This window comes from Bos indicus x Bos taurus, chromosome 15, assembly GCF_003369695.1.
Source record: "Bos indicus x Bos taurus breed Angus x Brahman F1 hybrid chromosome 15, Bos_hybrid_MaternalHap_v2.0, whole genome shotgun sequence".
In the NCBI taxonomy this organism is placed as follows: Eukaryota; Metazoa; Chordata; class Mammalia; order Artiodactyla; family Bovidae; genus Bos; species Bos indicus x Bos taurus.
Window position 1 is genome coordinate 30,850,868 of NC_040090.1, and position 13,226 is coordinate 30,864,093.

Consider the following 13,226-nt stretch of genomic DNA (forward strand, 5'->3'; position numbering starts at 1 on the left):
AAGTAAAAGTAAGGTCAGGGAAATAAAGAGTAGTAGTTAAAGTGTTAGGATATTGATGTTTTATGAAAGATAATCAAGAAAAGCCTTTCTGATAAGGATATTTGAACAGATATCTAAAGGAATTAAGGGAGTATGTTGTTTGTGTATTTGGGGAAGAACATTCTAAGCATCAAGTGCAATGAGAAGTTCAAAGGTCGTTGGCATGTTTAAGGAATAGTAAGGCTGCTTCAGTTAGAGTGAAGTGAAGGAGGAGGCAAGTGATAGGAAATAAACTTACAGAGGGATAGTACTAGGGGACAGAGGTCCATGTCCATGCAGGCTGTAACAAGGATTTAGGCTTTTATTCTGAGTAATATGGGATTCCTAGGTGGCTCGGTGGTAAAAAAAAAAATCCGCCAGCCAGTGCAGGAGACATGGATTCAATCCCTGGGTGTGGAAGATCCCCTGGAGGAGGAAATGGCAACCCATTTCAGTATTCTTGCCTGGTGAATCTCCATGGATGGAGGAGCCTGGCTGGCTGAATAATCTGAGTAGTATAGGAAGCTGTTGGAAAGTTTTAATCAGAGATTTGACATGCTGTGGTTTAGGATGTAAAAGAAGTCACTGGCTACTCTGTAAAAGTAGACTGTAGAGAGGTAAGGGTAGAAGCAAAACGATTATTCAGAGTTATTGAAAAAAAACAACCAAAAACCCAGGTAATACTTTGTTTAAGAAATGCTTGGCTACTAAAATTAAAATAGAAATCTAGCAAAAAAAAAAAAATCGAAGTTAACAAATACTGAGCACTCATGTGCAAATTATAGTGATGTATAATACACTCCGTGCTCTTACAAAGATTATATTCATAATGGAAAAATTTTTGTATGTTAACGGAGCTGATTAGGATGGCTTGCGGAATGGAATTTCTTCTTGCTTATAAAATACTTAGTTACTTTTATAATAAAGGTAAGAACTGGTAGCAACAGTGATTTTACTTTGAGATCTCCAATTTACCCCTTTAAATAAACTATCTTAAATTATAGCCCAAAGTATTCAACTTGAAAGTTTCTGTGGAGAGCCAATACTCAGCTTGTCATCATCCCCAAAGCTAATTCCTGTAGCTGTCACTGCAATTTAAAATGTCTATTTCCCCCTAAAAATTACAAGTAAAATACCATACACCTGGAGGTCCAAGTGGAATTGATACCATTTTTCCAGGAAAAGAAAATGTCCTAATAAGCGTCCTGGCAAGGATGCCCCAAAATGTCTGTAGAAAGTGGATTCTTGGAACTTACCTGGTGGTGCAGTGGTTAAGATGCCATGCTTCCAATGCAGGGGGTGTGGGTTCGATCTCTGGTCGGGGAACTAAGGCCCAACATGCCACATGGTGCAGCCAAAAAATAAAAACAAAAAAGTTAAAGAAAGAAAGAAAGTGGATACTCAGTAAATACAAGTGAGAGGATTTTTTAAAAATATTACCAACAGTACCGACCCCATATTTAGTCAACTGTAATTTCTAATTTAGCAGAAGCCTCTGTTAGCATATTGTTGGCATTTAAGAAATAGATTTTCCTTTAATAATTTAAAACAGCTTAAACCTCCAGAATTTTCTCCTTCTTGTCTCTTACATATATTTATGTAAGGGTTGAACTTGGTTTTTTGGAAAGCATTTCTTAGCCCATTTTCGGATGTCTTTAGTATAAGTTAGTGACGCTTGACCTTTTTAATTGACCCTTTTAACTGAAGTATTTTGGAGGAGAACTAAATTTTTCAAATACATTGATTAAAGCTATAGGCAAAAATTTTAGGTTACAGAAAATGGATTAAATTTTTATGTCTGTAATTTGTATATTATCAGTGTTTCACAAAGCAAATTCCTATACCCAGAATCGATTGTTAGCTATTTCTTAACACAGCTCTTCCCACAGAAGAAACAACTTCTATTTATACTAGGCAACATAAGATAATAGGAAAAATATGAACTTCAGAATCTTGGCTCTGCTGTTCATTTGGTGAATGGCAGATACTCTCTTTAGCCTTAGATTTCTGTAAAATGGGGATATTAATACCTTCCTTACAAATTACTGCAAGGATAAAAATGAAAAAGTGTGTGAAGTTAAACACTCAGTATTAGCTTCTTTCTTCCCTTACTTGATATGATTACTTCACACTCCCTACAGGTTATTTTTATAGCATTGGCCTTTAACTTTCACAGTACATTAGAATCATCTGGAGATTTTTGAATGAAACACTGAATATCCAGCCCCACCCCAAACTAGCTTACTCTGTCTTTGGGGATGGAACCCAAGCTTCTGGTGTTTTGTTTGTTTTTAAGTTTAATGGGTAATTCAGATGCACTATAGGTGTTGAGAACTACTGGACTTCACACATAACCTTTCAATAAAGCTTTCCTGAAGTATTTAGTTCTAATTACTCTCAAAGTTAAATAAAACAGTGGGAAGAACCTATGGGATCATGTTAACCTATTTACCCTCTGTGTGTAATATATTTAATTTTATAGATAATGGAGGGTTGTTGCTTTTTTTAAGTGTATATTTATCTGTGTGCGTGTGTGCTCACTCAGTCATGTCCAACTCTTTGCGACCCTATGGACCGTAACCCACCAGGTTCCTCTATCTGTGGGATTTTCTAGGCAAGAATACTGGAGTGGGTTGCCATTTCCTCCTCCATGAGATCATCCCGAGCTAGGGATCAAACCCATGTCTCCTTCATGGTAGGAGGCTTCTTTACTGTTGAGCCAATGGGGAAGCCCATATTTCTCTGATCTACCAGTTGTTATTCTGGTTCCTCTTGTCATTTTCTCCCATTACATTTTCTTGTGTTAGTCAAATCCTAACTTTTTAAAAAAAATTCTTTTTCATATTTGATTGGAGATACTTAGAGGCATTTGTTTTTCATCAAGTTGAAGTTTATCAGTGTTTTCCTTCACTGTCACTCTGCATATTCCTTTTATATTTCCTTTTTCTACAAGAAACTGAATACATTAATTTTTTTTGTTGCCTTTTTTGGGAGTTGGGAGAATTTGATGAGCATAAGTATTGCTAATTTTTATTTCACTTGATTAAAAAAAGAGGCTTTATCAGATCTGTGGTCATGTGCTAAATAGTATTATGGATAGTCATGCCTAAAGAATTAGCTGGGAATTCAGATGCAAGTGAACTCAAAAAAGTCAGTGGTTAAAGGCACTAACAACCATTTGTACTGTACTCTATGTTTTCTAATGTGTTTTCACATGTATTAACCATTCTTTCAGTTAACATTTAAAAAAAAAATCTATTGCATGTCATGTACGAGGATAGCAGAAATGAACTATGAGCCTTGTCCTCCAGTGGTTAAAGTCTAGAGGGATAGACAGGTAAATAGGCCATTGCAATCAGTGTATTAAAAGTTCTGAAAGAAGAAATACAGGGTACTATCGGAATATATGCTGTTGCTGCTGCTGAGTCACTTCAGTCATGTCCAACTCTGTGGGACCCCATAGATGGCAGCCCACCAGGCTTCCCGTCCCTGGGATTCTCCAGGCAAGAACACTGGAGTGGGTTGCCATTTCCTTTTCCAGTGCATGAAAGTGAAAAGTGAAAGTGAAGTTGCTCAGTCATGTCCGACTCTTAGCGACCCCACGGACAGCAGCCTACCAGGCTCCTCCGTCCATGGGATTTTCTAGGCAAAAGTACTGGAGTGGGGTGCCATTGCCTTCTCCGATCAGAATATATAGAAGTATTTAATTGATTGTAAGATGGTGGGATTGAAGAATTGTGGTAGTGGGTTAGGGACGTTTTTCTCAGGAATTACCAGGAAATGGATCGTCAAGATCTGTCAACTAGACTGATTGGGCTGGGAGTAGGGGAGGATGTTCCAAGGAAAAGTAGCATCATTATGACCTTTGAACTGCACAACTACGTCCCCCTTTTTATTAGAAGGAATCTAAGGATTAGAGGAATTCATATCCTTGAGGTCACAAAACTTGTAATAATGGGGTAGTTAGTACCAGAGTTTCTTGGCTCAAATTCTGTGTCTTTCTATAAACACATTAAATACTATAAACACATTAAATACTGTGGTATGGTATATTATGAGAATAGATAGTTGACTGTAATTCTAACAATATCCTCCTTGAAAGACCTCATTAGTTATCTGCTTTTTTTTTAAAGTCTCAAAACTTGTAAACTTCATTCCATTTTCATGGAAGGTAAACAGACCTCTGTGCCTCCACCATAAAAAAAAAAATTCAATTTCTAAGCTAGCACGTAATAAAATATCGTTTGGAGCCAAAAAGATTATGTAGATTATAAACAGGTAGGCAGTTAATTAAATAAATATTTCATGTCCAACCAAACTATGAGATCTTGGGGGTAATTTCTAGATTTCCCTAAGTAAGGACATTTCAGTTCCGCTTAAATATTTTCAGATAGTTTCTCCCAGCGCCCACACTTTTCCTGTCAGTTTTATATTGTTTCCTAAAGCAGAATTTTGTATCTGTTGGTGTTTTGCTGTAGTCCTCGAATTCTTGCAGAATTTCATAACATTTGGAAAAACATTCTGTTTCCGTAGTCCACAGGACCATGGATGGTTGTGAATGATATTCTATTCTAATAGAAATAGAGCTACTGTATATGAAAGACTTACTATATAACAGATCGTCTTTAAGCAGTTTACATAATGATTTCACTTAATTTTCATAGTAATCTAGTTAATTATGTGTACTATTATCTTAAGTCCATTTTACAGATAAGAAAATTGAGGAACAGAAAGATGGCCTGTCAAGTGACCTACCCAGAATGTAAAAACTTCACCTTTTAGTTTTTAGCCATCTACCTTAGTATCTTTTGTTTTCAATATGTGATTTATATGACTTTATAGTTATAGTAAGATGCTGGAATTATAGAAAGAAGTCTTAATGCATGCTTTTTTTTTAGCACCTTCCTTTGCTAGGATGAAATCCACATTCTTTTCAGGTCTTTCTTAGTCTGCCCTTCAATATATATAGCTTCATTCTAATTCTTTTACATATTGTGTGTCCCAGCTGGTCTGGACTATCTATCCATTCTTGAAAATCATGGCAGCCAAAACTGAGTATCATCATTATAGAATGAATTTCTGGGATACAAGATTTAGTGCCATATTGTCAGCTGCTAGATCATTCCAATAATCACTATACAGTATACTGGTTTGCAGCCCTAAATAGATGATTATTTTCAGTTGATTTTGGCAGGGGAACACTTTTTTTTTTCAGTCTTTCTTATTGTCTATAAAATGTTTTCCTTCATACTCTATATTCTTCACCTCTGGATGAAAAGTGATTTTTAATGGGTGTCAGACTTCCCTGATGCATAAAATTTTGAGCTGACAAAGCTGGCATTCTGCTTTTAATGTATTATCTAATACTAATATATAAAAACTTCAAAAAGATTAGAATTATTGTCCAACTTTGCATGCATTAATTATAAACACTTGCTAGTTTTGAAAGGGCATAATACTTTTCCTACATTTATCTAAAGTACTATGTCAGTGTATTTCTCTGTTCATTTTGCTTTTGTAAATTTTGTTATTTTTGTTCATAACATTAACAGCTTTCACAGACATTAATTGTTGCAATATTTATTCTTGTATCTAGATCTAGAGAATGCTGATCTTTATTTGAAACTGAGTATTCATATATTAATCCATATGGACCCACCTTACACAGTTAACTACTGGCTTAATTAATTGTATAATTAATTAATAATTAATGGGCTTTCCTGATAGCTCAGTTGGTAAAGAATCTGCCTGCAATGCAGGAGACCCCAGTTCGATTCCTGGGTTGGGAAGATCCTCTGGAGAAGGGATAGGCTACCCACTCCAATATTCTTAGGCTTCCCTTGTGGCTCAGCTGGTAAAAAGTCCGCCTGCAGTGCAGGAGACCTGGGTTTGATCCCTGGGTTGGGAAGATCCCCTGGAGAAGAGAAAGGCTACCCACTCCAGTATTCTGGCCTAGAGAATTCCATGGACAGTCCATGGGGTTGCAGAGTCGGACACAACTGAGTGACTTTCACTTTCACTTCACTCTACAATTAATGTTGTGTTGATTTGATTGATAGTAATTTATACAATTATGCATGATCTTTGGTCATGCACAATTTCTTGAGTAGCAGAAATGATGTTAAGGTAAGCATTCTGCAGTTTTAAGTCTAATAACTGATTTTGGTTGAATATTGAGGCTAATGCCTAACTTTGGCACATCTTTAAAATGCTATTAAATGTTATAGAACCAAGACAATTATACTTTTATTCATATCTTCCTTAATCCTACCCCATCAAGCTATTGCCTACAGATAAAGATTTGCTCCTTTTCTATACTTCTTTCCCTAAACAGATTATTTATAGTTCCATTCTTTCATCTCTGGCCTTCTTTCTGTTGCTTCTCATTTTAATACAGCAACATTTATCGAACACTTAAACTCTTTCCATGCTTTTAAAGTGCTTTTAAACTCTTAAAGTGCTTTCCATGGTATGGTTTTCAACTGAGTGAAATCTTTAAATCCCAACTCAAATGTCATTGCCTAAGAATTTTTCTCATCTGCTTGAACAGGGCCTTCTTACAGCTGTGTTCACCTGTCATTTTCTAGTTCCTTAATTTATAGCACTCATAACATTGTATCACAAGGAATGGTTTCAGTCTATATCCTTTGCCAAATTTTGAGCTCCTTACATCTAAAAACCACATCTTGTTCATTTCTGTGTCTCTGGAGAACTTTAGACAGTGCCTCAAGTTAAGCAAGTACTTATTTATTTAGTACAAGATAGTTACATCATATGTGCATTTTATAGGAATTTTGCACTGAATGCCTAACAAAAAAAGAGAAATGATGGAAATAATGTGGCAGTTTCACCTACCATTCTACGCAGTAAGTGGATAGATAGGTCTGGGCACAAAGTAAAAGGTGTAAGTCTTTTGTTCCTTCAGTCAGTTTCTGTTCCCACATGCCTCTCAAAGTGAACATCTCACCCAACTTGAGTGTGGTGTGGTGCTATCTAAGATAGTGATTTCTGACTAGACTGACCTTCTCATCAGATCAGATCAGTCGCTCAGTCGTGTCCGACTCTTGGCCACCCCATGAATCGCAGCACGCCAGGCCTCCCTGTCCATCACCAACTCCCGGAGTTCACTCAGACTCCCGTCCATCGAGTCAGTGATGCCATCCAGCCATCTCATCCTCTGTCGTCCCCTTCTCCTCCTGCCCCCAAATCCCTCCCAGCATCAGAGTCTTTTCCAATGAGTCAACTCTTCGCATGAGGTGGCCAGAGTACTGGAGTTTCAGCTTTAGCATCATTCCCTGCAAAGAAATCCCAGGGCTGATCTCCTTCAGAATGGACTGGTTGGATCTCCTTGCAGTCCAAGGGACTCTCAAGAGTCTTCTCCAATACCACAGTTCAAAAGCATCAATTCTTCGGCGCTCAGCCTTCTTCACAGACCAACTCTCACATCCATACATGACCACAGGAAAAACCATAGCCTTGACTAGACAAACCTTTGTTGGCAAAGGAATGTCTCTGCTTTTGAATATGCTATCTAGGTTGGTCATAACTTTCCTTCCAAGGAGTAAGCGTCTTTTAATTTCATGGCTGCAGTCACCATCTGTAGTGATTTTGGAGCCCAGAAAAATAAAGTCTGACACTGTTTCCCCATCTATTTCCCATGCAGTGATGGGACTGGATGCCATGATCTTCGTTTTCTGAATGTTGAGCTTTAAGCCAACTTTTTCACTCTCCACTTTCACTTTCATCAAGAGGCTTTTGAGTTCCTCTTCACTTTCTGCTATAAGGGTGGGGTCATCTGCATGTCTGAGGTTATTGATATTTCTCCTGGCAATCTTGATTCCAGTTTGTGTTTCTTCCAGTCCAGCGTTTCTCATGATGTACTCTGCATATACGTTAAATAAGCAGGGTGACAATATACAGCCTTGACGAACTCCTTTTCCTATTTGGAACCAGTCTGTTGTTCCATGTCCAGTTCTAACTGTTGCTTCCTGACCTGCATACAAATTTCTCAAGAGGCAGGTGAGGTGGTCTGGTATTCCCATCTCTTTCAGAATTTTCCACATTTTATTGTGATCCACACAGTCAAAGGCTTTGGCATAGTCAATAAAGCAGAAATAGATGTTTTTCTGGAACTCTCTTGCTTTTTCCATGATCCAGCAGATGTTGGCAATTTGATCTCTGGTTCCTCTGCCTTTTCTAAAACCAGCTTGAACATCAGGAAGTTCACGGTTCACATATTGCTGAAGCCTTGCTTGGAGAATTTTGAGCATTTCTTTACTAGCGTGTGAGATGAGTACAGTTGTGCGGTAGTTTGAGCATTCTTTGGCATTGCCTTTCTTTGGGATTGGAATGAAAACGGACCTTTTCCAGTCCTGTGGCCATTGCTGAGTTTTCCAAATTTGCTGGCATATTGAGTGCAGCACTTTCACAGCATCATCTTTCAGGATTTGGAATAGCTCAACTGGAATTCCATCATCTCCACTAACTTTGTTCGTAGTGATGCTTTCTAAGGCCCACTTGACTTCACATTCCAGGATGTCTGGCTCTAGGTCAGTGATCACACCATCGTGATTATCTGGGTCATGAAGATCTTTTTTGTACAGTTCTGTGAATTCTTGCCATCTCTTCTTAATATCTTCTGCTTCTGTTAGGTCCATACCATTTCTGTCCTTTATTGAGCTCATCTTTGCATGAAATGTTCCTTTGGTATCTCTGATTTTCTTGAAGAGATCCCTAGTTTTTCCCATTCTGTTGTTTTCCTCTATTTCTTTGCATTGATCGCTGAAGAAGGCTTTCTTATCTCTTCTTGCTATTCTTTGGAACTCTGCATTCAGATGTTTATATCTTTCCTCTTCTCCTTTGCTTTTCACTTCTCTTCTTTTCACAGCTATTTGTAAGGCCTCCCCAGAGAGCCATTTTGCTTTTTTGCATTTCTTTTCTATGGGAATGGTCTTGATCCCTGTCTCCTGTACAATGTCACGAACCTCATTCCATAGTTCTGTACACTAACTTTAGAACCTAACTCATTATAAATAAGATAGGAATGCCACTATACAGTTTAACTAAATTAATATTCTGTCCTTAATCTGAATTCCTATAGTACTTTGTTTATGTGACTCAAATTGTATTTTTACTCCTTAGTTCTTAGCTGTTTGTTCATGTCTAATCTCACTTGTTGGAAAGCAAGGATCATATCTTTATTCCTCTTTGTGTTTGGCATATTGGTTTTCATATAGCATTCGTTTATAGAATAAATAGACATTTTAATGTGTTTTAATTATGCTAAGGTCTAAGGAATAACCCAGAAGCCATATCCTTTAACTCAGCCATCGAGTGGTCTTTACTTGATGTCGTTTGCTGAATTTCCCCTCCCAATTATCATGTCTTTTTTTTCCCCATAGCTCTTCCGACGTGTTGCAGCAGCTCTACCTGGAATGGAAAGCACACAGGACAGAAGCAGAGAAGACAGTATCCTTTTTGTTTCATAAGAAAATTTTGTTGTTAACATAGGCCTTTAAAACCCAACTTGGTTGACTTAGGAATATTATGCCATTGCCTTTTAGAGCTAAGAATTGATGGTTTGGGAGCAAAAAAAAGCTCTGAGTTTTTCTATAGTAAATGCAATCTGGTTATCCAAGTGTACTCTTTAGAGCCTGCTGCTCACTACAGTTAATCAGTGACAGGGTTTGTGTTTGTTTTGCCTGCTTGGTTTTTAATGAGCAGGAAACTCTTAGCATCCCACCCTGCTGCTTCTTAATTTTGACTCCTCTTGACTCTGGGCTTTTTCACCACAGTATATATCTTATTCCTGTGTTTTCTAACATTTGAGCTTTCTACTTGGAATAGGCAGGAGATAACTCAGTCTGAAGCTTTATCACAGCCTCTGCTTTCAGAAATGGGGACAGAACAAAGCACATGTAAATTATTATTTAAAAGTTTTTATATTTTCCTTATTTGTCACATATTTATCTTCTAGTGTTTTTCTATATGCAGACATTTTTATTAAAAGCCATGGAACTCATAGCACTTTATAGTCAGCTCTTCCCACTTCTAAATGTTATGTGTTTTCTAAGCCTTTATTAGTAATATGATGTGTTCTATCGAGTTGAAGCCCAGTTGTTTGTTAAATTCTGTCCCTATTGTTGGAACTCTTGTAGGCTGTTTTCAGATTTTTGTTACAGATTATTCCTTAAGGAACATCATCTTTGTATGGTTTCTTATTCCTGTAGAATAATTACCTTAGGATAGATTCTGATGAATAGGAATTAACCTTGTTTGGAAACTTGCAGCATATAGGAGATAAAAGCACATTTATTTCATATGAGTACCTCATGTGGTAGGCTAGCTATATAGGAAATAAAATGGATGAGTAGGCTCTGAAGCCAAATAGAAATGGGAGAATCGTTGGTGTCCAGGAGAATGGGATTTGTACTTCTCTGTTTATGGTTCCTTAACTTTTGTTTCAGTGATTGACATAAAACTGGAAAAGCCTCAGGAGCAGCCAGTCAGTGAAGGAGGCTGTTCCTGCTAATCCTCCATGGCATCTTCAACTTTCCTCCAGAAGCTCACTGCTTTGGCCCCCTTACTCTTTCATTGACTGCAGTGTGAATATTGGCTTGAACCTTTTCCCTTCAGTAATAATGTATTGCAATTCATCATTGCTGCCTGTATCGTGGAGATGATCTATTAGCTTCACAAGCACAAAAAAGTCAGTGTCTTCATTATTTATATTTTACAAAAAGCCAAATGATTCCAGTATATTCCAGTGATAACTTTAAAAATTAGATACATTTTCTTAACATTGTTTTTCATTTTTAATGTTATGAGAATGTACTTCAAAATGATGGAACTCTCAGCAGTATGTGGCTTGGTTATGGAACAGTTATTCATAGGAGTACTTGCCTATGCCGACTTATTTGATCTCTCCCTGCTGTACTCACGTCTCCTTTACCCTATCTCTTATTCCTCCCCACCCTCCCTCAAAACTAACAAGAGGAGGCAAAGTCAGACCAAGCCTACTGGAATTACCTTGTATTTTAGCGATACCACTTGCTCTAGGCCTTGAGCCAAGATATCCAAAATTATTCTTGAGCACTGATATAAATTACTTAGGCCTTAATTGAGGTCAAAACTCAGCTATCATGGAAGGCAGTGCTGGAATAAGGAAAGGGTTTCTGATGTGTCTTCAGAATGAGTCCTAATGACCATACTAAGTACTTATAAGTAAATGAACATAAAATATATTTCTGACCAAAACAAATGATCCTTTCACATGTTAGACTCTGGGAGAGAAAAGTAAAAGCGCTTCAGAACAAGTTTTAAATATTTAATTCTTCTAAGAGCTAATTCTCCCAAGATTTTAAAATTGTCAAAATAGAGTTCTGATTGAAAAAGAAGACTTTTTTAAGCAATAGATTACTCTTGAGTTTCTTTATTTCTTCCTTTCTTTCTTTTTTAAAAAATGCTATGCAGGCAAGTCACTGTAGAAATCAAATTCCTTTAAGAAGAACCAGTGCAAGAATTTAAATTTGGCATCTTGATCAAAACTACTGTAACAAGTGGAAACAATGATATCTAAAGCTTACCAACTATAGACTCTTCAGCAGATTAGCAAATACTTAGCCCAGGACATTTGAGATCAAATTGAAAATGGAAAGTTTTCTCATAAGCCCTTAGAGGCAGATCTGAACAAGCATACATAGAAGAGGGAAAGGAGAGAGTGAAAATAAAACTTAACATTATGCAGATTTATGCCTTATTTTTCAGCATTTTTTTTTTTTATGTTGGTTCTCTCAACCTGGTTTTGCTTTTTATTAGATCTGTATAGTTTGGTTAATTAGTGAGTTGGTTTTATATTTAAGCTACAATTAATCTTTTTTCTTTGATATTTATTTCTTTGCCTTTTTTAACTACTTTGAATTTTTAGATGTTTTATTCAGTCTTTAGAGCATCACAATGGCAATATGTATTTCCCTTAAAACACTGCAAACAAATATACTAGGAGTGCACCATTTTAATCTTTACTAGTTATTGTGAGATTGCTGTGTAAGTTAATAAACACATTTGTAAATACATTGTTTGCAGGAAGTAAATTTCTGAGTTACAGCTCAGGAAAAGCCTGCTGAATTTATGTTGTAAGCATTACTTAACACAGTATAAGGATGAAAAGACAGCAAAAATATCTTCATACTTCCTCATCCCCTCATTGCAACAAAGCCCTTAACTGGGAGAACCTTATTCCCCTCTCTTTCCTCTTCCTCCTCCACTTCCCACTTACTATATCACCTTATAATATTCAGAGAGCACTTGGATTATGGGTCTGAATAGAGAAATGCTTTCAGATAATCATTAGCCCACATACCCCAGTAACTTGTACTCAAAGATGGGATGGAGTTGTAAAGTGCTTTTATAATACAATATTATTGTTAAAGGCAAGGGTTGACTCTTTTGTTTTCTTTTGACATGGCATGTCCTGAAATAAATATCAATTCAATATGGCAGATGGGTCGGTCATATTCTTTATTTGGAAGAAGTTGTGATTTCTGATATGGGGATGATTGTCTTCCTACACTGTAGCATTTGATGTATCTTTAAGGCAGTAACCAGTTATGCTGCTTTTAATATTGGTCTTTTTATTTGGCTTGGGGTTCTTCAACAGAAGCAGTGAAGTGTGTTCATAGTGCAGATTTTCTGTTTAATAAAGTTTTGCTGCCAAAAAAATGTATAAATAAACACAAAAGAAAACAGTTATTGACTTGGTTGCCCATTCCTGCCAAACATGTGCTACTTACTTCCTCCCGAGGACTGTAAAGGGAACATGGAATCCAGATAAGTAACAACAAAACTGAGAAACCTCAGGGGAATCAGAAGACGCTTTTCAACTGTTGAGGGTGAGGGAAAGTGGCTGCAACTTGAAAGATAGGGTCACCGGTGGAGGCAATGATAAGATGTCTTAAGGAGAGCAGTTTAAGTACCACTTATGTCACCTCACTCTTAATTCCACCTTTGCCTTGAGACAGGAGTGACAAACTACCCTTCCACCAAATCTAGCCTGCAACCTGTTTTTAAATTAAATTTTGTTAGACCTCAGCCATACTCACAAAAATCAGGTTGAGAAGTTGTAACTGACTTTATGGCCTCCAAAGCCAAAAATATTTATTGTCTTTTACAGAAAAAAGGGTTGATCCCTGCCTTAGGGCAAACCATAA

At 37.0% G+C, this 13,226-nt stretch overlaps 1 protein-coding gene across 2 annotated transcripts in view; it reads left to right on the forward strand.

Annotated features, from left to right (window-relative positions):
* RAB6A (RAB6A, member RAS oncogene family) overlaps positions 1–12,768 on the forward strand; it is a 90,193-nt gene extending 77,425 nt beyond the window's left edge. For both annotated transcript variants that reach the window (XM_027562945.1, XM_027562944.1), the window contains exons 7-8: positions 9,420–9,486; positions 10,485–12,768. In XM_027562945.1, the coding sequence (XP_027418746.1) occupies positions 9,420–9,486; positions 10,485–10,549 (132 nt within the window). In that variant the 3' untranslated portion in view covers positions 10,550–12,768. The remainder of the gene's footprint in view (positions 1–9,419; positions 9,487–10,484) is intronic.
* Positions 12,769–13,226: the final 458 nt, after the last annotated feature.